The 26,871-nt window shown below is 43.3% G+C and overlaps 1 protein-coding gene across 2 annotated transcripts in view; it reads left to right on the forward strand.

Moving 5' to 3' along the window:
* The window catches only part of Ptprg (protein tyrosine phosphatase receptor type G), a 663,134-nt gene that overhangs the window by 500,861 nt on the left and 135,402 nt on the right, over positions 1–26,871 (forward strand). For both annotated transcript variants that reach the window (XM_027389349.2, XM_027389348.2), the window contains exon 6: positions 20,568–20,634. In XM_027389349.2, the coding sequence (XP_027245150.1) occupies positions 20,568–20,634 (67 nt within the window). The remainder of the gene's footprint in view (positions 1–20,567; positions 20,635–26,871) is intronic.

A 26,871-nucleotide genomic window follows, 5' to 3' on the forward strand; every position in this document is an offset into this window, starting at 1 on the left:
TGTGTCCTTCCAAACTATTGCCTGATGGTGAGTGCATGTGAATCTCTCATGTATTAAAGTTTAAGACTATATTTCATGGTTTCTCTCATCCTTAAGGATCTGAAGAACTAAACAAATGGTTATGGGCCGTAGATGGAAACTATGACTATAAGATGGAGACCTGTGAATATGTATTGGCAGTAGCCTAAATTGGACCCAAGGTCACGACCCTAGATTGAAGCCCACTACTACCTCATGCTTGTGACTGTGGTGAAGTCTCTCTCTTGCTCTGATTGTAGGAGCTGTAGCATGAGGAGAACTGCTAGTTCTACAGGCACAATTGCTTGTTTCACATGGAGGCTTTGTGGGTACTTGGTGAAGTATAGTGTATGGCCCTTCAAAGATCCACTAGGTGTTAAGTGTTACTTGGCGAACAATTGATGCCAGCATTGGAATTGTCTACGAGGCAATGAATGAACCCTTCCCAGTCAGGGGTGCAAAGTCCTTCTGGTGTTGTGCAGGAGGCTGACTAAATCTAAGGTGAAATGGGAAACATCATGTATGTCCCTGAGATGTGGGCATACGTTCAGGCCTATAAGGAGAGGGCATGCCACAGTGAGAAAGAAAAACAGCAACTCACAACCAGGGTGTCCCCTCCGATTTGCCATCAGATGTCTACCTTTGACCCCTTTTCTGAGACCATTCTTGCAGTGGTCCCTTTGAGATCTGCTTCTTCAGGTCTATCTGCCTGTGTGCATAGACTATGTCACATAAAATCTCATGAAGAATTACATGGAGGAAAATAAGATTCCTGGCTGAGAGCTCAACAAATCTGCATCTATTTGAGAAAATGGGTCTTATTTCTATAGTGTGTCCTCATTTCCCCTGCCCAGGTCAGGGTAATGCTAGGTTCTCCATATTCCCCATGATACCCAGTGCTGTCACTGTCTCTGTCACTGTCATTTTTCTGTCTCTGCCCCATTGCACATGATAGGACAGGGGAAGCAATGTAACCCTATTGTCACATGAAGCTCTGCTCTTAACACCACCTGATACCATCTGAACCACAGTGGCAGCTGAACACTGAGGTGCCATGGCCCTCCTTTGGTCTTTACTGAAATACATGTTTGCTGTCATAGGGATATGGATAAACTAATTCCTTTTTAATTCATATATTTAATACATGTTCTAGTTTCCTTTCTGTGTGACAAACACCTTGACAAGAAGCAACATGGGTGAAGAAAGGGATTGTTTGGCTTGCAATTTGAGATTCCAGCCAATCTTTGTCAAAGTGTGAATACAAGCAGCTCGTCACCTCACATCCGCAAATAAGAGCAGAGAGAAGCAAATGCCCCCATGTTACCTGCCTGCTAGTGCTCATTTAGCCTTTTCTACTCTTACACAGTGCAGCATCCCAAATCAGAGAATGGTGCTGCCCACAATGGGTGGTGTCTTCCTACAGCAACTACCACTCAAGACCATCCTCTAGAGACATGCCTCCAGGCCAACATGATCTAGACAATTCCTCAATTGAAACTGTCTTCCCAGGTGATTCTAGATCAGCAGTTCCCAACCTGTAGGTCACAACCCCTTTGGGTATCACATATCAGATATTTACATGATGATTCATAACAATAGCAAAATTACAGTTATGAAGTAGCTATGAAATAATTTTATGTTTGGAGGTCACTACAACATGAGCAACTTTATTAAAGGGCAGCAGCATTAGGAAAGTTGAGAATCACTGTTCTAGATTGTATCAGTTGACAGTTAAAACTAAACAGTACAATCCACCCTCTATCAATGTAAAGAATAAACATATTAAAGCCCTAATTTCCCCACTCTTGTCTCCAAAGCCATGTTAATATTGTAATGCAAACTATGATCCAACCTTAAAAGTCTCATAGTCTTTAAAAATCCCAACACTTTAAAAGTCCGAAGTCTCTTAAATGTGGGCTCCTATGAAATAAAAAATGTTACGAACTTTTTTAAATTCCAAAATGTAAAGACAGGCATACAATAGTCACACTTAAGGAAAAGCAAATCCAGCAGTGTGAATCAGTGTAGCTCATTGTCTGATGTATATACAGCTTGCAATCTTCTGGGCTCCAAAGGGCGTGGGCATTGTCACCCCTAACACAGCTTTCCTATCTGCAGCACACACAGCATAGGCAGGCCCCATACCTATAGCTCTTCTTGGTGGATATTCTGTGCCCATAACATCTTCAATATCCTGGAGAATCTGCTGAAACTGAGACTTCATCTTTACTAGTAGCTTCTCAAGACCAGACATGTGGCCTCCATGTCTCACTCTGTCTTACATCTTGCATGTCTTCAACATTAGTATCATATGGATGCTACCTATATTACCAAGTTCAGCTCAAGATGTAGCCTGGCTCCCTTGGATCAGAACTTCTATGTGCTGATCCCGAATCACAATCACAATCAGAAACACATTCTGATTGGTCAGTGAAGCCTTGAAGTTTTCACTTCGATGGTGCTGATCTCCTTGACAGTCAGTCACAGCCGCTTCTTGATGGTCAACACATTCTTAGCCAAACTAGCAGCTGAATAGGCACAAGATTCTCATTCCCTCATGAAACATGACCTAGGCTTCTGCTGTCACTATATTACTTTGAGCATCCAGTTGTCTAGTCTCTCACAGGAAGGCCCCATTACACTTACCACAGTCCTCGATGGCTATGCAAGCCCAGAGGTACAAAGTCTTAACAGTCCTGCCTCCCAAAATAGTTTAAGGCATAAAAGTTACATGATCAGGCCTATCACAGCAACACCCCATTCCCAGTATCAGTTTCTGTTCCAATGTCATTTCTGTTGCTTTGACAAAATACCCTGCTACGTGGGGGTGGGGGGATGGGGCTCTTTTGGCTTACAGTTCCAGATTACAGCCCATTATGTGGAGGAAATCAAGGCAGTAACTCAAACAGCTAGTCTTATTGCATTCACGCTCAAGAGCAAAGAGAGACTATGTTCTCTTTGCTTACTGCTCGTCTACTCTTTCTACTTTTGTCCAGGGCCCCTGGGAGCTGCCTACAATGGACAGGCTCTTCTACATTAGCTTACAGTCAAGATAATTCCCTCTTAAGCATGCTGACAGGCCAACATGATCTAGAATATTCCTCAGTTGAAAGTCTAGTTGGCATCAAGTACATTTTCACCAAATATGCCAGAGCATTAAAATACACTATCAAATTTGATATTTGTGTATTTATATCGGCATTTGCATATGAAATAGTTTTAACATTTAACATGACATTCCTTTATCTCGGATTTATTTCTCTGTGTGTATCCCTGTGGGTATGTCTCTGTGAGTATATGCAGAGGTTGGAAACACCAAATCTCTTGGAGCTGAGTTACACTTTGAGCAGTATGATGTAGATGCTGGGATCCAAACTCTAGTCTGCATGGTGAAGGGAAAACTCTCTTAACTGCTGACCCATCTCTCCAGTCTCCAAGTAATTTTAAAATTAACATTTTGGATAATATTGTTTTAATATTGTTTCAAAGTGCAGATAACTTTTTTGGAGCTCTAAAAATAATCAGTTTTAGGCAATGGCAATCTTGGGCAAAGGGCTTGCCATGGAAACAACAGAAGAGACTATGGTTTAATCCCCGGAACCCTCATTAAAAAACAGAAAAAGGTTAGGTATAGAGGCACACATTTATCACCCCAGTTCTTGGGAAGCAGAGGCAGGAGGATCCCTGGGGCTTACTGACTATCTAGCCTATCTAAATTGGCCATTTCCATATCAAGTGAGAAACTCTCAAAAGGCAAGGCGGGACTGGGCGTGGTAGTTCACTCCTTTAATCCCAGTATTCTGGATGCAAAGGCAGGTGGGGACCTCTGTGAATTTGCTGCTGCCTGTTTGCATAATAAGTTCAGGACAGCTAGGACTATGTGGAGATCCCGTCTATAAAATAAATATCCAAGGTGGGTGCGGGCTGGTTAATGACTCCTAAGGTTAATCTCTGGAATATACGCCTGTGCCTTCTCAAACACACAATAGTTGTGTTTGTAGACATTTCAGAGAACATGAAAGTCTGTTAAAAAGAAAGTGGGATGCTTCAGTCCTGCCATAGAGAACCACCTATATTTGTTCTTCTAACAGATATTTTAAAGTATATTTATAAACCCACGTTACTTAAGTAGGGTGAAACTCAGCTGTAACATGGTTTTGACCCTAACAGTATGTCATAGTCATGTCTGAATGTTAGCACATGCCATTTTTACTTAAGCATTTTTAGCCACTTGATAGTGTTACTCTAAATGTTATTATCATTATTTATTCAAGTAATAGCAATCAGTGGACTTTTAGTTGGTTTTTTTTCCTATAACGAACAACACAGAACTAGGAGTGCTGCATTCATGTTTGTGCCCTTATTCAATTTCAAGGGCTTTTCTTCCTTTGTATTAATTCTTAGAAGTAAATTTCAGTCCAAATACTCAGTCCTGGTACACATCACACAGCACACCAATCAAGTATGCCAGCACCCATTTGGTCATTTACACAGGGAGGTTTTAAGTTCAGGAGGAGGTCATTGTTGTTGCTCACAAGGTTCTTTGCTGTTACCACATCACTTTTTCCTCATTTCCACCTGTCAGAGCCAGCATCCATCACAGACTTTCCCTGTGCAAATAACCAAAAAGTAAGAACAGAATAAGGAATGCTAACCTCTAGACATAGAAAGTTAATTTTTAAAGCCATCTTTTAAACTCAGATTGCAGATAGTGATTTATACTCTTGGGCTGTTTATAGGGGCATACCCTGAATACTTTAATTGTAATAGAGACACAGCCAGAGCTTATATAATAGATTTCAAAGGAATCTATAAAATAAAGATTCTTTTCAGGCTGCTACCATGTTAGTCTTGTCTCATAGCATCCTACCTCCTGATTATTCTGAACCCTCATAGCCTGACTACCAACCAGACAGCAGTGTAATCTCCCTTAGGTTCCACTAGAGATGCTGTATAGAGTATCTAAAATTCATAGATAACCTTCTTCTTCCCTTATCTCTTGACATGAATGCAGATGACTAAAATTCTTAGGCAGGAAATGCCCACTTTGGGGGAGATTAAAGAGTATCTCTGGTGCGGACTCTCAGCTGATTTGTGATCTCCACTGTGCATCATCAGGCTTCCAAGAGGCAGGGATGGATATAAGCAGGGAGGGTCTTCTTCTGAAATTACTTATACGAGAGGAAAGAACATGCGCCGCATGCTTGCTTTCTAGAGAGCTAAACTCAAGACCATTATTAATTTCTGTTTACTATTTAGAATTTAATTAGATAAGAGAGAGTACCAGGCACAGCACTGATTGCTCTAAGGCATTTTCTAATGATTGGAGAGAATATAAGTGGAAGAGTTGTTCAAATTAAGTTCATGCGCTGAGGGTATAATCCTGATGGTAGAGCCCATGCCCGTGCATGGCACCAACTTGACTCCTCAGAACCAGAGGAAGGTGGGGTTTAGTCTGACATCTGTCTTACTTAGCCAGTCAAGCTTCCTGTATATTGAAAACAACTTTTCCAATTACTGTAATAGCGGGTGTCATGAGGGCCTTATTCTACAAATGGATTATTGTATCAATTCTCATGGCAGCTGTTACGGGTATATTGTTGATAGTGTAAGTTTTGAGGAGGTTAAGTGGCTTGTCCAGCCCAAATCCAGTCCTTATTTGTATCATGATGCTCTTCCAGCTCCTGTGGTGATGGGGACACATTGAAGACCCATTCTAGCACTGGATATGCCTTTTGGTGTCTTTGGATAAGGTTCATGCTAAGCATCATTTCTGTGCTCCCTCCCTTCTTCCATCCTGCTCAGATTTCTTTACTGTTGAAAACCTTTCCACGAACCACACCAAGCTGGTGGCTGTTTCTGCCACAGGGAGAGAATTTTCACCAACAATGCACATCACTCAATAAATAATAATCATGGTGTTTCTGTGTGATGGGGCTCTCTGCATCACTAATAAGTGTCTCTGCCTCCTGAGTGCTGGAACCAAAGATGTGGGCCTCCACACCTGGTGAAAAACTAAAGGCCACCCAACTTAAATGTGGTCATTTACCTGTCTTGAGAAGTGAATAGGCAATTACTTTGAAGGATTTTTTTTCAGATTAGCAGATTCATTTTATATGTCACTGACTCTAGCACACTTACTGCATAAGAGCTCCCAGGGTTGTAAATGCCCTCACCTTCTGGGACTCTCAGCAAGGGGGCCCACCTCTAAAGACCTATTTTTATTAGGACCTGATTCCCCTATTTGTTTGAGTAATCAACAAGACGTGTGATGTGTTTTACAAAGATTACCTCTAAAATTATAAGAATAGAATTGGAGAAATTAAAGGAAGTTATCCCAGCATGTTGAGCATCTGCTTTTGTGGGGTGAATTCTCTATACTGTTCTGTATAGCCTGCACTTTGCAAAGCTCACAAGGTGAATACTCTCCATTCCCTATGCAGTCTTTTTGAATCATTTGGCAGTGAATGCCACTCCTGTGAAAATCTGGTTTAGGTGTTGGAGATGTTCGTGTGATGCTTATGAATAGGCACAGAGTACTGGAACTTGGGCAGTTTCTGTGTCATGGTTCGGAGACTTCTTGTGTGCTAATCAAACCCTTTGGAATGACCATCGATTAGTCATTCCTCAAAGAAGTTTAGAAGTGGGGAAGCACTGGAATTCCTGCTGCAGGGCATCATAAAATCAAACAAATTTAGTCTTGACTGTTAATGCTGTGTCTGTCAGTATATCACTGTTGGTAACTCACAGCTTTTAAAGCCTTGTGATAGGCAGAAAAATCTCCCTTTTGTGGGCTGGGGATGTGCCTCAGTGGCTAGAATGCTTGCATAGCATTCAGGAGGCCCTGGGTTCAAACCCCAGTACTGTATGAACAGTTAGGGTAGCCTATATGGGCAGGAGGTTCAGAAGTTCCAAGTCATTCTCCACTGCATATAACATTCCAGGCCAGCCTATATACATAACCTTGTCTCCAGCATTGGGGGGGGGGGCAGGGGAAGGGCACACAATCATTTCTTTCAGCTTTTGGGTTTTGTTTGTTTTTTGCTTTTGTTCCCCTCTTAGAATTATGGATGTTCAGGTTCTTTTGCTCTTATCCAAAGAATTGAAAATAAGGGTTCACACAGATTTGCAAGAGTAGCAAGATAGCTTTACTCTGCAGATGGCTGGGTGGAGGGGGGCAGATTGACAGACCAAGATGGATTGCAGACCACCAGAGAGTACCCTAGGGCTCTAGCTCCAACCCCAGGACAGTGCAGACAGTGTTTTCTTGTTGCTGTGCTTTTGTCTTGCCAATCGATTGTCCTGGACTGGGAAAGAATGATTCAAGCGGAGAGTGTGCATGAGAACCCTGTCTGTTATTCAGGTTGAGTGTATTGAAAGAGCAAATACAGAAGCCAGGCTGGGCAGAGTATTTTCAATCAGATTTGGTTTGAGACAGGTAGCTTTATTAGTGACTTGTCTCATTGCTGTAACAAATGCCTGGCATGAACAACCCCAGGAAGGAGGCTTGTCGAGTTGGGGGATTTGAGTCCATGGTCTTTGGCTCCATTGATGTTGGGTCCATTGTGAGGCAGAACAGCAAAGTGATGGGAGAATTTGGAAGAGAATCTCACCTAAAGGCAGACAGGGGGCAGGGTGCTACAGGAAGGGACCGAGGTATGATAGCCTCCAAGTACCAACCCTGGGGGCCTACTTCTGCCACTCTGCATGGTTCTTCCACCTCTCCATATTCTATTCCAGTTTTCGATCCACAAGTTCCTCATTGGGTGAGAGCCCACACCTTCTAATTGCCTCTGGAAATGCAAACAGACACACCTAGAAGTATGCTTTAATCTCACTTCTAAATTATCAGTGAAAATCAGACACCGCAGTAAGCTAGGCTGGAGTCAGAGAGAGGAGCTGCAGACAAATGCAAGCCAGATTCAGGATGTGCTCAATGGACAGAGTCATCCTGTGAAGCATCATCAAGAAAGGAGAGAGTGAGCATTCCACCCAGGTCTGAAGATTTGCTTCCCTGGGTAAAAAGCTGCTAACGTTTTCTTGAAGATAAAAATTAAGGCAGAGGTGATCACATCGTGGCTGACTCACTTTATCTCAAGTGGGGTGTGTGTGTGTGTGTGTGTGTGTGTGTGTGTGTGTGTGTGTGTGTGTGTGTTGTGTGTGTGTGTGTGTGTGTGTGTGTGGTTGAAGAGCATACTCAGATTTCAAATATGTATCTACCAACCTGGCTTTAAAATCTCTGTACTTGGGCATAGTGAAATGGATCATTCAGTAAAGTGCTTGCCATTGCGAGTGTAAGGACATGAGTTCAGATCTACAACGCCCATGTCAGAATCCAAGTGTGATGGTGCACAACATCCATGTCAGCATCCAAGTGTGATGGCACATGCCACCCATGTCAGAACACCAAGTGTGATGGTGCACATCTATAGTCCCATACTCTGCTGGGAGGCAGAGACAGAAAGGTCTCCAGAGCTTGCTTGCCAGTCCATCCAGTCTAACCAATAACAAGCACCAGGGTCAGTAAGAAGTCTTGTCTCAAAAGTAAGGTGAATGGCAATTGGGCCTGGCATTCACAAGCACATTTCCAACACTTACCAAAAAAACACACATAAAATTAATTTAAAAATCTTTGCACTCAATCACTAACTAACATACCAAACCAGCTGTTTTAATGGCCTTGTCAAGGAGATCACCTGTGTTTGTCCTAAGTCATTTCTGCTCCATAGACTCTTGTCAATGACAGTTTTATAATCCAAGTCTCTGAATGTTATTGGGATTCACTTTTCCCCATGGACAAGTCTGTCCATCTGTCCATCCCCACCTCAATGGAACTAATGGCAAAGGAGTGCTGGAGTCTTGGTGCCTGAGTGAGTGACTTTATGCTCTGTGGAGAAAGTCATATCTTTTTCTCAAAGGAGAGAAAGTTGCCCCGGTGAGGTGGTGATAGTGGGAACAAACTTTCTGGGTTTCCATTTCATTCTGTTGCAAATGGCATGATCTATCAATCAAAGCCTGCTGGGAAAGATTCTGTCTTTCCTTGTTGCAATTAAATGTTATCCTCTGCTGAACTCAGAAACATTTTAAGTACAAAGCTAAAGTGCTCAGTTCATGTTCAACCATGGTGGGTCTGGACTCATTAACACGGCCACTTAGGAGACAGGAATTCTTCTAATTAGTGGATTTAGATATGTTTACCCACTTAGATAATTCAATTGTAATGTCCAAAGCATTGCTTAGCTGAAGCTCTTAAATCAGGTACTGAGACAGATTTATTGGTGGCCCTGATGCAGTTGTCACTGTGTGTGAATGAAGTGTACTGTTTAGATGAGTGAACAGGTTTATTTCAGAAGACGGCAGCAGGGAGCTTGTGTCTCTCTTATAGTGGTGGGCAGCAAGCCCTTTATGTGGGAGAACCATGTGAAATAGGGGGTGGCCCATGAGGGATTGCTGAGAAGAGTGAATTGATACTTAATCCATCTTCAGAGACTACATTAATGGAGCAATCATTCAGTCCCGAAAGGAAGCCAGAGTAGAAATACCCTCTGTGAAAGAGCACTGTGGTATGTAATGAGCTGCTCTTGGTTGCTGGGAATCTGAGCAGCTGCTCCTGCTGCTGCACTGTGCCCTGTGCTATGCCCAGGGACACCTTTCATGATGATGGCTCAAATTCCATGCTGCATTTTATTGCTTTCCTGTGTTTGGTTAAACATAAAAGCTAGTGAAATATAGCTTTGTCTCAGGACTGATTATTGATGCTTAATTGTGATGCTTGGTGACCTTTTTCGTTGTTGCTGCTCCATTTCCCCAACCTGAACCTGACTTGTAACTGCATTGCTCTACTCCAGTGTTAGTAGCTGAAGTCTGCAAAGGGTAAGAGCTAAGCCGGAAGAATGGAAATTACCAAGTCACTTTAGTGAGCTGGTGTTATGGTGTAAGGAAGATAGGAGAATGAGAGTAAGAACTATCTTGTACTCTCTGAGATAGAACTAGATTGTCAGTTTTACAAGCAGAGTGCCATAATTCATTAAGTGGTTTACACTCAAATATGTGATTCATTCATTGGTTTATACTCAAGTTATGGTTTGTGGTTGTCGGTTACCATGTAACATGTTTCTTAAAGTCTAACAGCTTAAACACAGTACATGATCATTGTGAAGGTTCTGGGTCCTATGGGTCAAGGAATCTCACTAGTCCAGTTAACAGCCATGGCTGGGGCTCATCTGGAACTTCACTTTAGAAATGATCCCTTCAAAGCTTGTTCAGGTTTTGGCCAAGGTCACACATTCAGGAGAACTGTACTCTCCCTTAGTCCAAGGCCAAAGGTTACCTGTGTTCCCTCGTGATGTGTTTCTCCAGTGTGACTAATCACAAAGTACTGATGTTAGCCATCAAAATGGAGGTTAGGATCTTTTATAACCACACCAGAGAAGTGACCCCATTGCCTTTCTTCATGCAGCTGTGTCGGTGTAAGTCACTCTAAGGCCCAGGGTACCTGGAATTGACATTACTGGGCGCCTTCCTAGAGTTACCCTAGCCCAACCTTCCATGGCTGTTCAGTACATATTTGTTGAATGAGTAAGGTTGAAGAGCTGGGTCCATGTAATTAGATTAAGAGCACTGTTTATCTACCAGTTACCTCTTTCTAGAGCTACAGATACAACCAGTCTTTTGACATTGTGAGACAACAGTGACATCTACAAATCGCATATTCGAGAACTTTGCACAGGTGTCTTAGGGTTTCGGCTGCTGTGAAGAGACACCATGATCGTGGCAACTCTTATAAAGGAAAGCATTTAATGGACTGGCTTACAGTTCAGAGGTTTAGTCCATTATCATCATGATGGGACATGGTGTCAACACAGACAGACATGGTGCTAGAGAAGGAGCTGAGAGTTCTACATCTTGATCTCAGGCAACAGAAGGAATCTGTGTCACATTGGGTGGTAGCTTATGCATGGAGACCTCAAAGCTCACCCCACAGTGACACACTTCCTCCAATAATGCCACACTTACTCCAACAAAGCCACACCTCCTAATAGTGCTGCTCCCTATGAGCTTATGGGGACCAATTACATTCAAACTACCACAACAGATTTCTTTTTTTCAGAAAAGACTTTTTTGTTTTTGTTTTATTTTTTTTTAAACACAAGACCAGAAAAATATCCTAGTGGATGCCCAGCAGCCTCATAAAAATGGTAGCCATGGCTGCTTTTGCCTGTAACCTGAGCACTGTGGAGAGGAGAGACAGAAAGGTCTCTGGGACTTTCTGAACACTGGCCTTATTGAAAAATGTCAAGCTCCAGGTTCAGTGAGAGACCACAAAGGGAAATAGGGAGAGAACAGCAGAGGCTACAGGAAGACACCTAATTAGTGTGCAAACAGGAGTGGACACCAGCACACACACTGTCACAGAGCAGGCATACACCGAATACACCACAACATTTTTTAAAATGTCAACAAGAACCTATAATATTTAGTTTGCAGTTTTGTATCAGGCCATATTCACAGCTATCCTGGCTTGCATGCAGCCTTCAGGCCATGATTCACTGCCCCAAGTCATGCCGTTTTAATATTTTATTTGCTTCCCTCTTTTGAAGGCATCAAACTCAAGGCATTCTATATACTGGGCAAATGCTGTTCCAATAAGCTACCCCCAAGGCCCCACTTAAATATTTCACACATGCCACCTCTCAGCTATTTACCTATTCTTCCTGCCTTTCTAATGTAAGCAATGCCATTCTCTGCTGCTAGCAAAGGATTTTCTCCTGCCACAAGGATCAGTCTGGCAACCGTTTGATCCAGCATGCCTTGTTTCTTGTATTTCTCTTGCTTCATGCATGGTGGGGATTTATATCAGTTCCTACACGACCCTTCCTGGATCCTGGGTCTTTTGTGAATGCAGTGCCTGGAGCAGCTTTTTGCTTGGAGGCAATGAAAAAGCAAAGGTGAGAGTTCACATCTAATGCATTTTTGTTGAAATCTTTCTGTGCTGGGAAAGCGCTGGCCCTGCTTTCTCCCCTAGGCTTTTGCTGTTGTTGGGGTTTGCGGTGCATGGTGGGAGTATTACCAAAGGAGAGTAGGGAATGTTCGGCAGTGCTGTACACTGCTCTTTTGCCCCAGGCTCCCCCAGATCACACATATTTTTGCCCTCTTTTGTAATTCATAGGTCACAGTAGTATCATTGTGAGACAGTGAACATTGTAGCTTAAGACTCTAGGTTGAGCTTTATGGGTTTAGAATTTCATGTGTGCTCTCTAGTCCAAGAGCCTACTCTCCTTAGAAAAGGCTAGCTTGGATGGGACAGGTGTTTCTGGAACCATATCTTTGCCTGCTGGGAGACAAATTTAAAGACACAGGACAAAAGCCCACTTGGCCCTATGCTGGTGCTGTTTGTCAAATGCCTACCCTACCCACACCCTCCTCTTCCATGGCTTTGCATTGAGTGTGAGGTGAACTGAAAGCCAAAGAAATGACTTGACCACCATGCTCAAGACACTGTGATAGCCATGAACATGGGATACTGCTTATATAGACAGTAAGCTAGCCTGTTTTGACACAATCTGATGTTGGGCAGATCTGTGGCTTTTTCTGAAGGTGAATATCTCCTGAATTAACTAAGTAACCTCCGAGAATATCAGCTAACAGTAATTAAGCCATGTCAGGGCCCGAGCTCTGTTAAGCAGACAGGAGTTTGTAACCTGCTAGCACTTAACTCCTTTTTGGGTCAATCCTTACCGGGAGCTGTGGCATAGAAAATTTTTATCTGCCCATGGCAGCTAGTCTTAGAGGTCTGTTTGTGAAGTGCTAGAGGTGAGATGATAGCCAAGGGCCAGATCCTAACCCCCTTGTACAAGGATTCTCTGTACCCTGCCACTGTGCTGACACTCTGTATAGAAAGCTAATAGGTTAGACTGAAGGTCTAATACTTAAGTGTCTGTTGTATGTATGTATGTTTTGGGGTTGTTGCATTCATACCTGTATATGGATTCACATGTGTGTGTGGGGTGTTTAACTCTATTATTCTCCACCTTACTCCCTCAAAGCAGGCTCTTTCACTAAATCTGAAGCTAGGCTGCAGGCCCCACTGATCTTGCTGTCCCTACCCACCACAGTGCTAAGCTTCAACCCACACAGCCATGTCTGGCTTTTGTTACATGTATCCATTGACCTGAGCTCTGGTCCTTATCCTTATAAGTGATCTTGCCAATTGAGCTACCTCTCCAGCCCTTGATCTTGGAATTTTTAGAGTTCCATTTAAAGCCACTCTTCTGAGCAGGAATCTCCTCTCAAATCCTCCTGGAGAGTGTAATGAACATTTCAGGAAAGGCTCTACAGCCTTGCAGAACGCCCCCCTCACCCCCCCCCCGACACACACCTGTCACTGTGCTTTGTGCTTTGCCTCATTCTGAAGCTTGTCCCTGTTTTCCTCCTTGATTTCCTTGTGATGTGGGGTGCTAAACACTTCAGCACTTCCGATCCCACATTTCATAATCCTGTTACAGCAGTGACAGCCAGCAGAGGAGATGGCATTGAGATGTCAAACAGGAACAAAGACACCTGAGCATCCACAACTGGGACTTTAGGCTGCACCCAAGTAGTATTTCTGAGTCCCAGTAAGTGACTGGGGAAAGGAAGGGTGGTTGAAATATAACTTAACAGGGACTGAATTAGTGGAAGAATCACCCCCTTGGGCATAGGTACATTGCCTATATTATGGGGGCAGAGAAGATGGCTCAGTAGGTTAGACAGCTCTTGCATAAGCAGAGCCTGAGTTCAAATCCCCAGCATCCACATAAAATTCAGGCATGGCCATACACATCCATAACCCTAGCACTGGAGGGAAGAGACAGAAGGATTGCTGGGACTTGCTGGCTCCTAGTTAATTTTCTTTTGTTGTGTTGCCATAAAGAGCATGAGTGAAGCAACTTGGGGGAGGATAGGGTTTACTTGGCTGACAAGACCCATCACTGAGGGAAGCTGAGGCAGGAAAAGTAACAGAAGCCATGGGGGAATGCTGTTTATTGGCTATCTCAACTTGCTTCCTTATACAATGCAAGACCAGTTTCCCAGGAGTGGCACCACCACAGGAACAGGGTCCTCCCACATCAATCATTAATCAAGAAAACACCCACAGACTTGCCTACAAGCCAGTCTGATAGAGGTATTTCTCAGTTGAGATTCCCTCTTCTTAGATGACCTTGACTTGTATCTGGTTGATAAAAAACAAACCAAAAACAAACAAACAAACACACTCACACACCCACTAGCACACCATCCTGTTCCAAGTTCAGTCACCAGACTGTCTCAAGGGAATAAAGGGAAGAGTGATAGGACAAGATACCCAGTGTGCTCTGGCTTCTGCCCAACACACACAAAAAGAGTTTAATATTAATAGCAGAAAACAGTCACTCTAAACTGTAGGTAAGGAGTCCCTGAAATGCAGTAGTGGGGAAGAGACCAAGGTGAAAATGGTTGGTACCAGAAAGCTCTTAACAGCAAGAGATACCAAAGTGCCATGAAAGGTAGCTGAGCTGTGGTAGTCAGAATGAAAGAAACTACAGTCTCCTTGCTGTGTGGCTCTTAGGTGAGAGAAATTGAAGGAGAGGAGACTGATGTCAAATTGGACCTCATGGGAAGCGCCTGCCCTCTTCCTGATCAGGTGTGTTAGCCTCTAAATGCACAGTTCTCTGCTAGCCCTCAGGCTGGTTGGATCATTTCTGCAGTTCAGGAAGGCTGTGCAAAATCTCTGCTGTTTTGACACTTTCCCCTGCAGCCCCGGTTCATGGTATAGCTCTACCCTCTGCAAACATAAATCTCTTTTCCCAAGAGGATGGTTATTGGCTGGATATGAGGTTTGTGGTAGTAAAGTAGCAGCTGCCAATGTCACATTTGGGGCAAGGAAGTTGTCTTGGCCATCCTATCTACCAGATGGCTGGGACCTGATAGATTGACGATTATTAAAATCTGAGATCAGGGCCAAATGGCTCAGGGTTCGGAAAAGGCGAGGGGAGCCTATTTGAATGTAGCATGCATGGTCTGCTGGGACTGCTCTGTGTCTGTTTTATTTTGCTCCAAGTTGGGGATAAGCACAGCCCATCCTGTAGTGCCTGGATGATAAGCATAGATCTAAAGACAACTGAGAACCTGGCTACTAATTTGATAATGGCACAAACCCATGTGGTGAGTGAACACTTGAAAAGGGGATTTGGTGGTTTAGATTTCAGTAGCTTGTGCCTAAAGTTAGTCTTTAGTCCTGAAGTCGATGTCAGCTTCCTGTATTGGCAATGTCTCCATGTATTGGAGTTCTATCTAAAGACAACTGGAAGGCGTTGACTCAGAGCCCTCTGTCATATGTATGTGCCATCCTTTTGAAGATGACTAATGCTCAAAGCTGCTCAAAATTGGAAGTGCCAGGAGCTAAGTTTTTCAATTCAAGCACAAACGGGGTATAGGGGGAGTTCCCCCCATCATTTAAAAGCTCATTTGTGGAAGTTCTGGCTTCTCTGTATTACCATGCAATTTCTTTGATCTTAAAGTGGAAGGAAGCAAGTATCAAGAGTCAGGAAACCTCCTCATGTGGTTCTAAAAGGAGTAACATATTACAAGATTGGATGTTAAACAAAAACATGGATCCTTTGAAATGTGAACTCAAAGTGGTATTATTTACAGCCAAGTGCACAGAGATACTTGGGATAGGACCACCGCTGTTGGACATTCATTGAAATGTGAGGGTTTAGGATGAATTGCTATTCAGTGGGACCCACCCCAGGCAGACACTGTCTACGCTGAGCCCTGGGCTCTGTGATTTTCACTTCTAGTCTCCATTGTAAGGATGTGGACACTGAAGCTGTGAGGGTTCATGCCTGATCCCGAGTCCCATTTCTCTCACCCTCTCCGTTGGCCTCTTTCTAGCTGGAACAGAAACCAGAATGTAAACATGGGTTGCTAAAACAGCCTTGTTCACTGCCATCACACTGAAAAGCTGCCCACATTGCTTAGCTGATATCCACAATTTTGTTTAAGTGGCAAATTGATTGAAACAGTCAGAGGAAGGGATTATTTCAGTGAGGGCTTTGCCTTCCTGGAACAAATCCACTTATTAGCATGCAGTTTGGATTCCCCGCCCATGGACTGGAGAATGAGCTCGGTATTATTAAGCAGTTTCTTTGACTAGCCAACAGCTCCATTTTCTTCCCCCTTTCCTTGCCTGTCTTCTCACCAGCAACTGAAGAGACTGCATAGAGACTTTCAATTGTGGGTTGCTCTGAATCCAGGGTCAGGCCTTTGAGTTCAGACAAGACTGGGTCTGAGTGTTCAACTTAGAGGTGCGGTAATCACAAGTGAACGGAAATTGAGCTGGGATTAGTTTGCCTGGTTATTTTCCACTTGTATGTTATCAGTGGGTGTCAGTCATGGAGGATTAGCAACACCTTTTTTGAGCCTTCACACCATCAGACAAGACTAAATGCTCTAAGGGGCCGCTGACTGTAAGCCATTCCTTCTCATCTTGGATGGAGCATCATGGTACAATGATCCCCCTTATCTGCAAGGGGTGCATTCCAAGCAAACACTGAAACCTGAAGGTCATACCAGACCTAACATAATTATATTTTTCCTCTCCATGCATACCTACAGTAAAGTTCAATGGGTAGATTAATTAATAATTGGTATACACAGTAAGAAATTAACAATAATATCTAATTAGAAAGCAGACATGGAGATTCACATCTGTCATCTCAGTGCTTAGGAAGTAGAGGCAGGAGGATCAGGAGTTCAGAGTCATCCTCAGACACATAGTAAGTTCAAGGCCAGCATGGGCTACATGAGACCTTATTGTAAGACAAACAAACAAAAATAATAATAATAATTACAACAATGTACTGGAATAAAATTGCTGGCATTGGGAGCCATTAGTGAGTAAAAATTGGGCTACTTGAACACAAACCCTGCAGGGACATCTGATCTGAAACCTGAGCTGGTAGGACTAAGGGACCAACAGGAAGGAAGCTGACCCCACTTGGGTACATAGGTCAGTGGGCTCACTGACATTCTAGACATCAGATTTCATCCCAACCCAGAACTTAGGAATTATTTCCTTCTCTTTTAGGTTCCTTTCCTCTTCCTCCTTGCTTGCTTTTTGAGACAGTCTTATATAGCCCAGGCTTTGCTTGAACTTCCTTTGTAGCTGATGATAGCCTTGAACCAAGCCTCAGGCTTCCATCTCCTAGTGCTTCAGATCATAGTTGGCTGTAGGTAAATGAAGCATAAACAGTGAGCCTTTGCATAGTGTTTTTTAGAAGGTTGTCACCATAGGCAGAAGAAGTGTAGCATAATTTTGAAAGGTTGAGACAGCTGAATTGGCCTAATAAGGAATCTTGTTCAGAAAACTTTAGGACGTAGCATAAGCAACATGTATTGGTGAAGGAAATTATCATGGCCATTCCTCCAACTTCAGCCCCTACACTCAGTCAGAGAAGATCCAGTATGTACAGTTCGCTCTTTTGAAAGAAAAATGACCCTGGTTGGTTGAGGTAACAGTCACACCATTTTCCCTGGATGCTGTGCATTATTAGCTAGTCAGCTCTTGCTCAGTGAGCTCAGCAGCTGTACATGGGATGCAGGTGTTCAACAAAGGCTACCTGGCTTCAAGTGGACTTGTTCACATTTTGGTAGTTGGCGAACTGGAAGGACAGCAGCTGGACTTGCCCATGTTCACTCCCTATTCCTTTTTAGCTTGTGATAGGCTAGTTTGGGGTTCTTTTCATGGTGGCCTTATGCTCCCAATGCTTTAAGAGCATCTGCCTTTGTCACATTCACAAGCTTCCCCTTACCCCAAACAGTAATATAGACATTTTTGTCTCAAAAGTAGGAAAAATTGGTACACTCTCTTGATGGAGGAGTAGCAAACTCCAGCTCTAGAGGTGTGTATGTGTGGCAAGGAGGAGAGGGGTTTGTGGGCACCTCACCATCTCTTCACAGACTTTAAGAGTTTAGGTAATTACACTCACATGAACATTTCCACTCCCCTGTGTTAGCCTCTTGCTGCATATAACAAAACACATGAGATATCTGGCTTAGAAAAGATTGATTTTGACTCATAATGTGTGCTCCAGTCCATGATTGATTGCCCCCTTCCTTTGGATCTGAGGTGGCCATTACATGGTGGAATGTGTAGTCGTGTTAACCTCATCACTTAGCAAGCTAAAGAGAAAGAGGATGGGGCTAGGATCCCATAGGCCCATCCAGAGTATGTTCCCAATGACTAAGAAGCTCCCAACTAGGCCCTAACTCCCAAAGCTTCCACTTCCCCACAGCACCCTTTGAAGACAAAGCCTTAAACACATGGACAGAGGACACTCATCCCAAATGCCCTTCTACCTACAGCCTTAAGACACGGCCTCTTCTCTGGGCTGTTATTCTATTCTGGGCTTTTGAAATGTGACCACATTTACTGATGAGAGTCTCTTATCATGAAGTCTTGAATTGTGATCCCTTTTGGGGGCTGTGTTTTGAATTTTTGATCAATTATTTGATGTGATAGAAATACAGTATTTCTTCAAATATAATTTTGATTGGGTATATCCTATGAATATTTGCCATATGTTGTCTTTTTAAGAATGTTTTACACAGCCGGGCGTTGGTGGCTCACGCCTTTAATCCCAGCACTCAGTAGGCAGAGGCAGGTGAATGAAGTTCTCTGTGAGTTCCAGGCCAGCCTGATCTCCAGAGCAAGTGCCTTAATCACTATATAGCCCTGGTCTGGGCTTCATGTCAGATAATATGGAGGCTCAGTCATGGCAACTTCCAGGATTTTTACCTGTGATCTAACACTCTGAGTTCCTATTCACTGTCTTTCCTCCCTCCCTCCCTCCCTCCCTCCCTCCCTCCCTCCCTCCCTCCCTCCCTCTCTCCTTCCCTCCTTCCTTTTTTTTCTTTCTTCTGTAGTGTTTACAGTGTAGTACCAACTTCAACATTATGTTATATTGTTAGTCTATAAACATAATACTGTGTAATGGCCCTTGTGTTCTGAAGGTAGACATAACTTTGGGGCTCCAGACATTGAGTTCTTTAACATACTGACTTCTGACGTCTGGTAATTCCTCACTGTAAAGTATAATTGTGAGCATCATTGACATTTAAGAGCAGTCCTATTCTCTCCCCACCAGAAGTCAGGGGCACTATAAAAATCCTGCACCCCCCACTGCCTACTATAGTTGTGACAACTAGAAATGTCTTGGGCATGATCACATGTTCCCTTAGCGAGACAGAGGTGTCCCTGTTTATAGTTTAGAGCCACTGCTATGTCCTGGCGATGCTGGAGCAAAAAGGGCAGGAAATGTGTGAAGTGTGGATTATTCTCCAGGAGAACAAGTCAGAAATGGCACCTCAACAGGGGTGGAGGCATCTGCCTAAGCTGGAAGTACTGGGTATCCTTTGTAGTCCCTAGAAATCCGACACAGGGATGGCTCTGGATTCCTCTGAGTTAACTTGAAACAGCAAATTGGGTCTTGCTGCACATTGAAAGGTTCATCAATATCTCAACTTCATTATGTGAGAAGTGGATTTAATAGGAAATGCAGTCCCTGAAGGGGAAAAATGCAGGAATTATGCTAACCACAGATAATGGATTTTGAAAAGCACTTTATTTTTAGGGGAGAAAAAGGACATACATATAAGTAGAAAGGATGGCGTCATGACCCATCCTATACCTGTCATTCAAGGTCCTAAATGATTGAGTCAAGCAAGATTAGTCTCATGTCTCCCCACTCTCCAGTTGCTCTCCATTCCTGGATTATTTTAAAACACACTCCAGACATTGTTATATTTCATTTGTAAATATTTCACTGTACTAAGAGAAAGTACCTCAAATTATAACTATAGCTTGCCAGGGATATTTTCATTTAGAAAGGCAATAATATGCTAAGTAGTATCTAAAAGTTGAAGGAATGAACCAGTGGGCCCATGGACAATGAAGCTTGGTTTGGAGAGGCATTAATTCCAAAAGGAAATGGAGGTAGACACCTGTCTCTCTAAGCTGTGCTTTCCCTGTCATCCTGCTTTGAGTGGTTCTTACAAATGACCACAAGGAATGTGGGTTTTTCTGAGGAACTGGGGTCTTTATGGAGGAGAACAAGCTGGCAGGGAACTGGACCATTTCCTAAGGAGAAGAGAAAAACACAATCACCAGGAGGTGTTGAGTACTCGTTCCATGATGGATTGTTCTCTGATGACTTTCAATGACTTTTTTAGCCGATCAGGACTACTTTTAATAAAATGGAGCAGTAGCTTTTTAAGGCTTTGCTGTGGATGTGGTATTTCTCTCCTGTTATAATATATTCTGAGAAGTTTCTTTGTTGTGATTTAGACTTCCTCACTTGATTTTATTGTGTCATAAATCTCTGGCATTTGGTGAGCACCATGGTATATGTGAGACCTAAACAGCTTGCTAGATGCATCCATTTCCCCTTCTCTTTAGAAGATTAAACTGAGGCTGTTGTAGCTGATGCCAGGACAGATTTAACCAATCGTGTTTCCTTTACATGTAGGTCAGTCCGAGGGACAACTCTGCACTGGATCCTATTATCCACGGGTTGAAGGGCGTCGTACATCATGGTGAGTAAGCTCCCTCTTCTTCCTTCAGCTAGAAAGTGAAGGGCTGGGATCTGTACCTGAAAGAATCAGGTTATCTTGCAGAGGACAGGAGGGAGATACCATTCCTTGCCCTCTGCTGTGCAAGGGCTTTAGAGCCATTATCTTATGAGTAAAGAGCACCCGTGTTTATAACCTGCAAATGGGCCTGGGTTACCAGTGAGTCATTTGTTTCCCCTCAGGTATTACTGTGAATGCATATGTTGTAAATCAAAATGCTCTAAGATATATGGTTCTCTAGGTGTTGAATTTGCCATTTGTCTCATTTCTCTCCTAAAAATATTCCCTTTTCAAGTGTCTTGTCACTTGTAAATGTTTTTGATTTGCCTCTCAGATTTAAGAGGGAAAATATAAGTAGCCAGGACAAGCCATTAAACTTCGCAGTCTGTGAGCCAGCACCATGCAGCTGCTAAAATGGAAAGGGCAAGGCTGGTGTTCTCTACAGCAGACATCATATCCTCAGGCATAGACCTGGGAGAGGAAGTAAGATGAATGGGCTCTGTCTCTTCCAGCTGGTTTTATTGGCGGAATTTCCCTGCAACTTTATTATCAGCAATGCATCATTACCTGTGGCACCAGGATGCTCTCATTTCAGAGGCACCCTTGCTTCAGGAAGGTGTTGAGTCTGGATCTCATGTAATGATTTGTAAAGTTTTAACAATCTAATTAGAATTCCAAAGACATTGACAAAAATAGCGTTAGTAATGATAATAAATCTCCCTCCATTCCCACCACTGTGATAAAATGTCTTCACACCTTTTGAGAGGATTGTCTTCTGACATGAGCCAACTCTGTAGAGCTTAACAAATACCTCTTCCAGGGAAACTAAACTTGTTATCAGAGTTCGATTAAGCTGGATTGAGCATTAATTGTTCTGTTCAGTCATGCAGTAGGGAACAAGAATAAACCAAGTGAAAACAGGAAAGTAGAGAGCTGGGCGATGACTCAGTCAGTGCCTGCCTTACAAGCATGAGGACCTGCACACAGATATCCAGTACACACATAAAAAGCCGAGCTTGGCAGCATATGCCGTAACTCCAGTGCCAGGGTGCAGTGTGCAAAGACAAGATAACCCTGGATCTCATTGGTGGACCAGTCAACCCATGAACTCCAGGTTTGGTGAGAGAGCCTACCTCAAAAACCAAGGTGGAGAGAGATCAAGGGAAACACCCAGTTCTGCCCTGCGCCCTCCACATGCACACTAGTGTATTTGAACATACTTGTCTACCACACATGTGTTAAAGACATGTATAAAGAAAAAAGGAATGTATGATGACTGGCAGCATCCCATGGAACTTTTTCACTTGGAGAAGTTTACACTGTTCCCAACATGATCTATGTTAATAAGGGTACCCCTCCCCTTTCTGGGAACCAAATCCAGGGTCTCACTGTTAGTAATAGTTTACCATCTAGCTGTCTCCCCATATGGCTACAGTTACTTATCTCATCTGTGAGGAGCTTTCCTCACAACCTGGATTGCCTTCCCCTAACCCCACCTAATGCCATCTCCTTGGGCATGAATATCCAGAGAGGGGTGCAAATAATTCCACACAGGTACACTCTGTTTGCCTCAGGGGCACAGTGATTCCAGGTTACACCCTGCTCTCTGACAGGAAAGAGCTGCAAACAATGTTTGCCTACAAGAGAAGTATAGCATCTCTCATCAAGAAAAAACAAAATGTGTGTCTGACCACAGGCAGCCCTGGCTTTGGGCATAGATGGAGACAGCCCCAGCCAGCTCTTAAGGGGAGGGAGAAGAGAGGCACTTACCTTTTGTTCCTGAAATCTTCGCTAAAGTCCCTTTGGAAGTCCTCTGTTGGCACACTTCTCTTCCCCTCTTGAATGTTGACCAAGGGTGTCTCCATTGTATGCCTGCTCATCTCAGTTCAGATCTAGCCTGTCAAATGACTCCTCCCTGCCCACTCCCATCACTTTCTGTCATATAATCTAGGTTTCTTAAACACATCTGGAACACCGTTTTTGTTTATTTACTCATACAGTACCTCCCTCCCCAAATGTGAACTTCAATAAAGGCAGAAAGATGGTACACCACACCTGGCAAACAGTAGCTGCTCAGTAAATCACAACTAAATGTCTAAGTCAGGTAAAGGAGCACACATGCAAGTGAAAGCATTAACATAGAAAAGACTACTGAGGTGACTCTCTGGTTGAGAAGTGGGTATTTGAAGGGGCGGGCATCAGAAGAGTATGCCATTCTCCCAGAAGGGAATGGACATCTTGAAGAGTTGAAAAGAGCTTTCGTTGAAAACTAGATGTGTTTTGGTTAAGGGTCCTATGAGGGAATTGTGCTGATTTGAAGGAGCATATAAGTAGTTATTCTCTTCACAGATTCTCTACCCAGGGAATGACGGTGCAGATGCGTGAAGTGCAAAAGAATCAGTGTAGATTTCTGAAGCAGCTTTTACTTTCTTTCTGACCTCTGGGGGTTGTTTCTTAGAAAGTTAATTTTAATTTCTTATTAACTGACTGTTTGTGGGTGAGAAGATTCTTCTATGTCCCTTCAGCTGAGATGCAATTATCTGGTCTTGACTACATTGCATGCTTGGCAATTGGTCACAGGGTTGCTCTGTGAATCAGATACTAAGATGGAGTTTTAAGGGAAAGAGAGGTTTTTCACAGGGAAAGATGCCCTGGCAAGAATAAGGAGAAGTTTCGTTGAGAAGAGTGTTCATTCTCAGAGCAAAGAGAAAAGCATGAAGCAGCAAGAGGCTCCAAAAAGGCCAGGACATCAGAGAACCCCAGAGCCAAGAGCCCTGCATAAGACACTTAGGGACCTATGTGACTTCCTGCTGTGTGTGCTCATTGGTTGGATCTGTGTGGTGGGAGTACACCATGAAGACAGAGAAAATCTGGAAGGTGTGACCTCACCTTAGCTTGTCTCTGGAAGGAGTGTCCCAGGGCCACTCCCACAGTCAGTGCAGAGCTCCTCAGCTTCCTTTCAAAGTAGTCTACCTGTTCCTCCCCCGGTGGCTGTTTACTTGAGTATCCTTTCTTCTAAAATGCCAGGTGGCTCTTGTAAGTAGTGTTTTCCATTCCTCTTTAGTGATTGGCACCACTGAGCTAGGTGTAGAGCCGGTCTGCACCCCTGGGAGGAGCCTATGGTTCAGCAGGCAGTGGCTTGAAGAGTAGCCAGTTTCACTCAGACTTGGGAATGTGGAGGTATTAAGTTGAAGGCCTGAAGATTGCTGAGCAAGAGATGCTCCAGGCTAGGGGAAAGCTCTAGATTCAGCACTGTGAGCTTAAATGGAAGTGTCTGATGGCAAGAGACACCATTGTGCCTTGGGGACTCTGAGCACAGTGACATTTTTCTTCATTGCTGCAGGGATAAACTCTGGAAGCTCAAAGGCTGCGTGAAGTGTTGTTTCTTATGTGTATCTTTCTGCTATCAAAATAAAGGGTGCACGTGCAACCATATAGGAATGTGGGCATGTACCTCATTTTATGTAATTGCTCAGTGGTAAGAAGTGTGCATTTAGTAGTTCCATGCTAAAAGCCATATTTTTCATAAACTTGGGGGCATACATGTTTGTCTATTCACCCTTTAAGTACCCACCCAAACAGATGTCACCATCTTCTTGTATGTATTTTACACACTATCACAATTCATGGAAATGCTGTTTCCTCTCTCCCATTGCCAAAATGCCTTACTTTTCTATTCTATTTCTTTCTTTTCCTTTTCTCCTCCTCCTTCCTCTTCCTCCTTTTTTTTCTCCCCCTCCTCTTTTTTTGGGGGGGGCAGGTCAGGGTCTCACTATTAGCTCTAGCTAACCTTAAACTCAATACGAGTAGACCAGAATGATCTTAGAATGACAGAGATCTGCCTGCTTCTACCTCCCCAGTGCTGGGATTAAAGGCATGTGCCATGGTAGGAAGCTGCTTTTATTTCTGAATAGAAACTTGTTGATGCCAATTACTTCGTTGTTGAGCCTTGTTTGTTTGTCCCTCTTCTCCAAGCTCCCCTAACCATCACTTTGTTTTTCTATCTTAACGTGAAGTGAGCTGCTTTTTTTTTTTTTTTGCCACAAAAAAAAAAAAAGTGAAGGTTAAAAATAGTGTTTGCCCTACAAAACAAAACTTTGCCCTGGCTGATTTCTGGATAGCTGTTGCCATCTAGCATCCTCTATTACTCCCTCCCTGGATCTTTCTAAGAAATTTATCTGTGAAAGGACAAATTCTGGTCATTAGAAGCACTTCTAAGATGTCGTGTCCCCCAAATGAGGTTCTGGGAAACTTTTCTTGTCAATGGAAGTTATATGTAGAACAAAATGCACACATATCTCTCAGGAGAGGTTCATCTGACCTGTCAAACAAAACAACCTGACAGACTGTTGCAGGAGGTGCAACACTCACATGCACTCGCCTCACAGACTGTTGGAAGAGATGCAACACTCACACACTCACCCACAGACTGTTGGGGGAGATACAACACTCACATGCACTCACTCACAGACTGTTGGGGGAGATACAGCAGTCACATGCACTCACTGCAGAAAGGAAGCCCATGACAGACCAAGTTAACAATTGTGCAACATTCAGTTTGGTGAACCAGTGAGTGTGTATGGGGTCACTAACAAGGGTGTAAGGGAGGGCTTACTTACAAGAAACAGGGGCAGCTCTAAAGCAGCTGGATGTTCAGAAAACCAGTTCCAGAGTGAGTGATGAGTTCTGAAAGCTGCAGCCCTGAGCTGGCTGTGTGTAGTACCATGTAGGCAGCTCCAAGGCCCAAACATACTCTTCTTCCTGCATTTGGCTTGTCTGAGTCTCCAGCTCCTGCAACTGGTACTCCGTTTCATACTGTTAATAGCGACCCTCGAGAGTCTGCTGAGTATCTAGACATGTAACCTTTGTTTTCCCCAGGCTCCCGAGCCTCCACCTCCAGCTGTAAAGAGGTGTTGTAGTTTAGAGGAACATGCCGTGCAGTCCCTGTAAATTTCCTGGCACATCTGCCTTGTGCTTCTCCCCCTTTCCCATTGCCCTGGGATACATCTTCTACTCAGTCTGTGGACAAAGTCCTGTGATGGCTGGAGTCATTCCAAGCCCCTTACAGAAAGTGGAGTGATCTAGTAAAATTGTGCAAGTTTTAACAGACCCCAGCCAAGTTTTGCCACATGGTGGTAAGAGCAGATGCCAATGCTTTTGCTATTTTTTTCACATTGCACCTGACTCAACTGATGTTTCCCCAATAAAGAATGAATTCTAATTCTAGACATGCCCAGACTTGGAGGGTTTCTGAAACAGCAGGTAGGCTGCATCTTACAAGATTATGATCTCATGGCTAGGCATAGTGAATTGGCTGCAAGAGCCCCCTCAGAAAGCTGCATTGTACAGACTCTGGCAATCTCATGCTTAAGTGCATACACAAGAGAAACAGCCACACAAAAGACTTGTAAGCAGTTTTGTTCTTAATAGCTACAGATTAGAAATACCAAATTTCACCAGTGGGAGCAAATGTGTAGCCTATTACATACAGACCTACCAACCTACACAAAGGAACAGACACTGATGGCCATGTTTATTTTAAGCTCAAGAACAAGCCAATTAGCCCAAGATGATGCAAGTAAAAATGGGAGAGTGAGGTGGAGTGGAGGCTCAGGGAGCTTTTGTTGGGTGTAAAAAATGCTCTTTGTTAACTATTTATATTTGAAGATGAAACATGATGTTGCCACACATAAATTCATACCTGAGAATCACATAATTGAGTTTATGAAAGCAAGTTACAAAAAAACCTACATAATTTCTGAAGTAAGTTTATGATTTTGTGTTAGGCTGTATTCACACTTGTGGTTGGACACACCTCAGAGAGAGTGATTACATAGTTATAATACAACTTTCCCCGGGTGACCCTGTTGACTTGTACATTTGAGTCTTTGTGAGTTAAAGAATGGCTCATGTATTTGATACATTAATTTCTCAAATATGTCCCATTTATAGAACTTTAAACCACATTGAGAAACAAACCCCTATCAGCATGCATAGATAGTCTGATATTTAAATTGCCAAAAGTATTGAGTGCTAATTGCCAAAAGTATTGAGTGCTAGCTATGGTATAAATACCCAGGACTGTTATACATGCTGTATGATAGTAAGTTAGCATAGACACTCTGGGAAACCACTGCAAAGAAAAACTCAGAAATATGCCTGGCAAGAGATGAGTATTTGTGGCATTGCTTCTCCCAAAAC

The sequence above is a fragment of the Cricetulus griseus genome (assembly GCF_003668045.3).
Source record: "Cricetulus griseus strain 17A/GY chromosome 1 unlocalized genomic scaffold, alternate assembly CriGri-PICRH-1.0 chr1_1, whole genome shotgun sequence".
In the NCBI taxonomy this organism is placed as follows: Eukaryota; Metazoa; Chordata; class Mammalia; order Rodentia; family Cricetidae; genus Cricetulus; species Cricetulus griseus.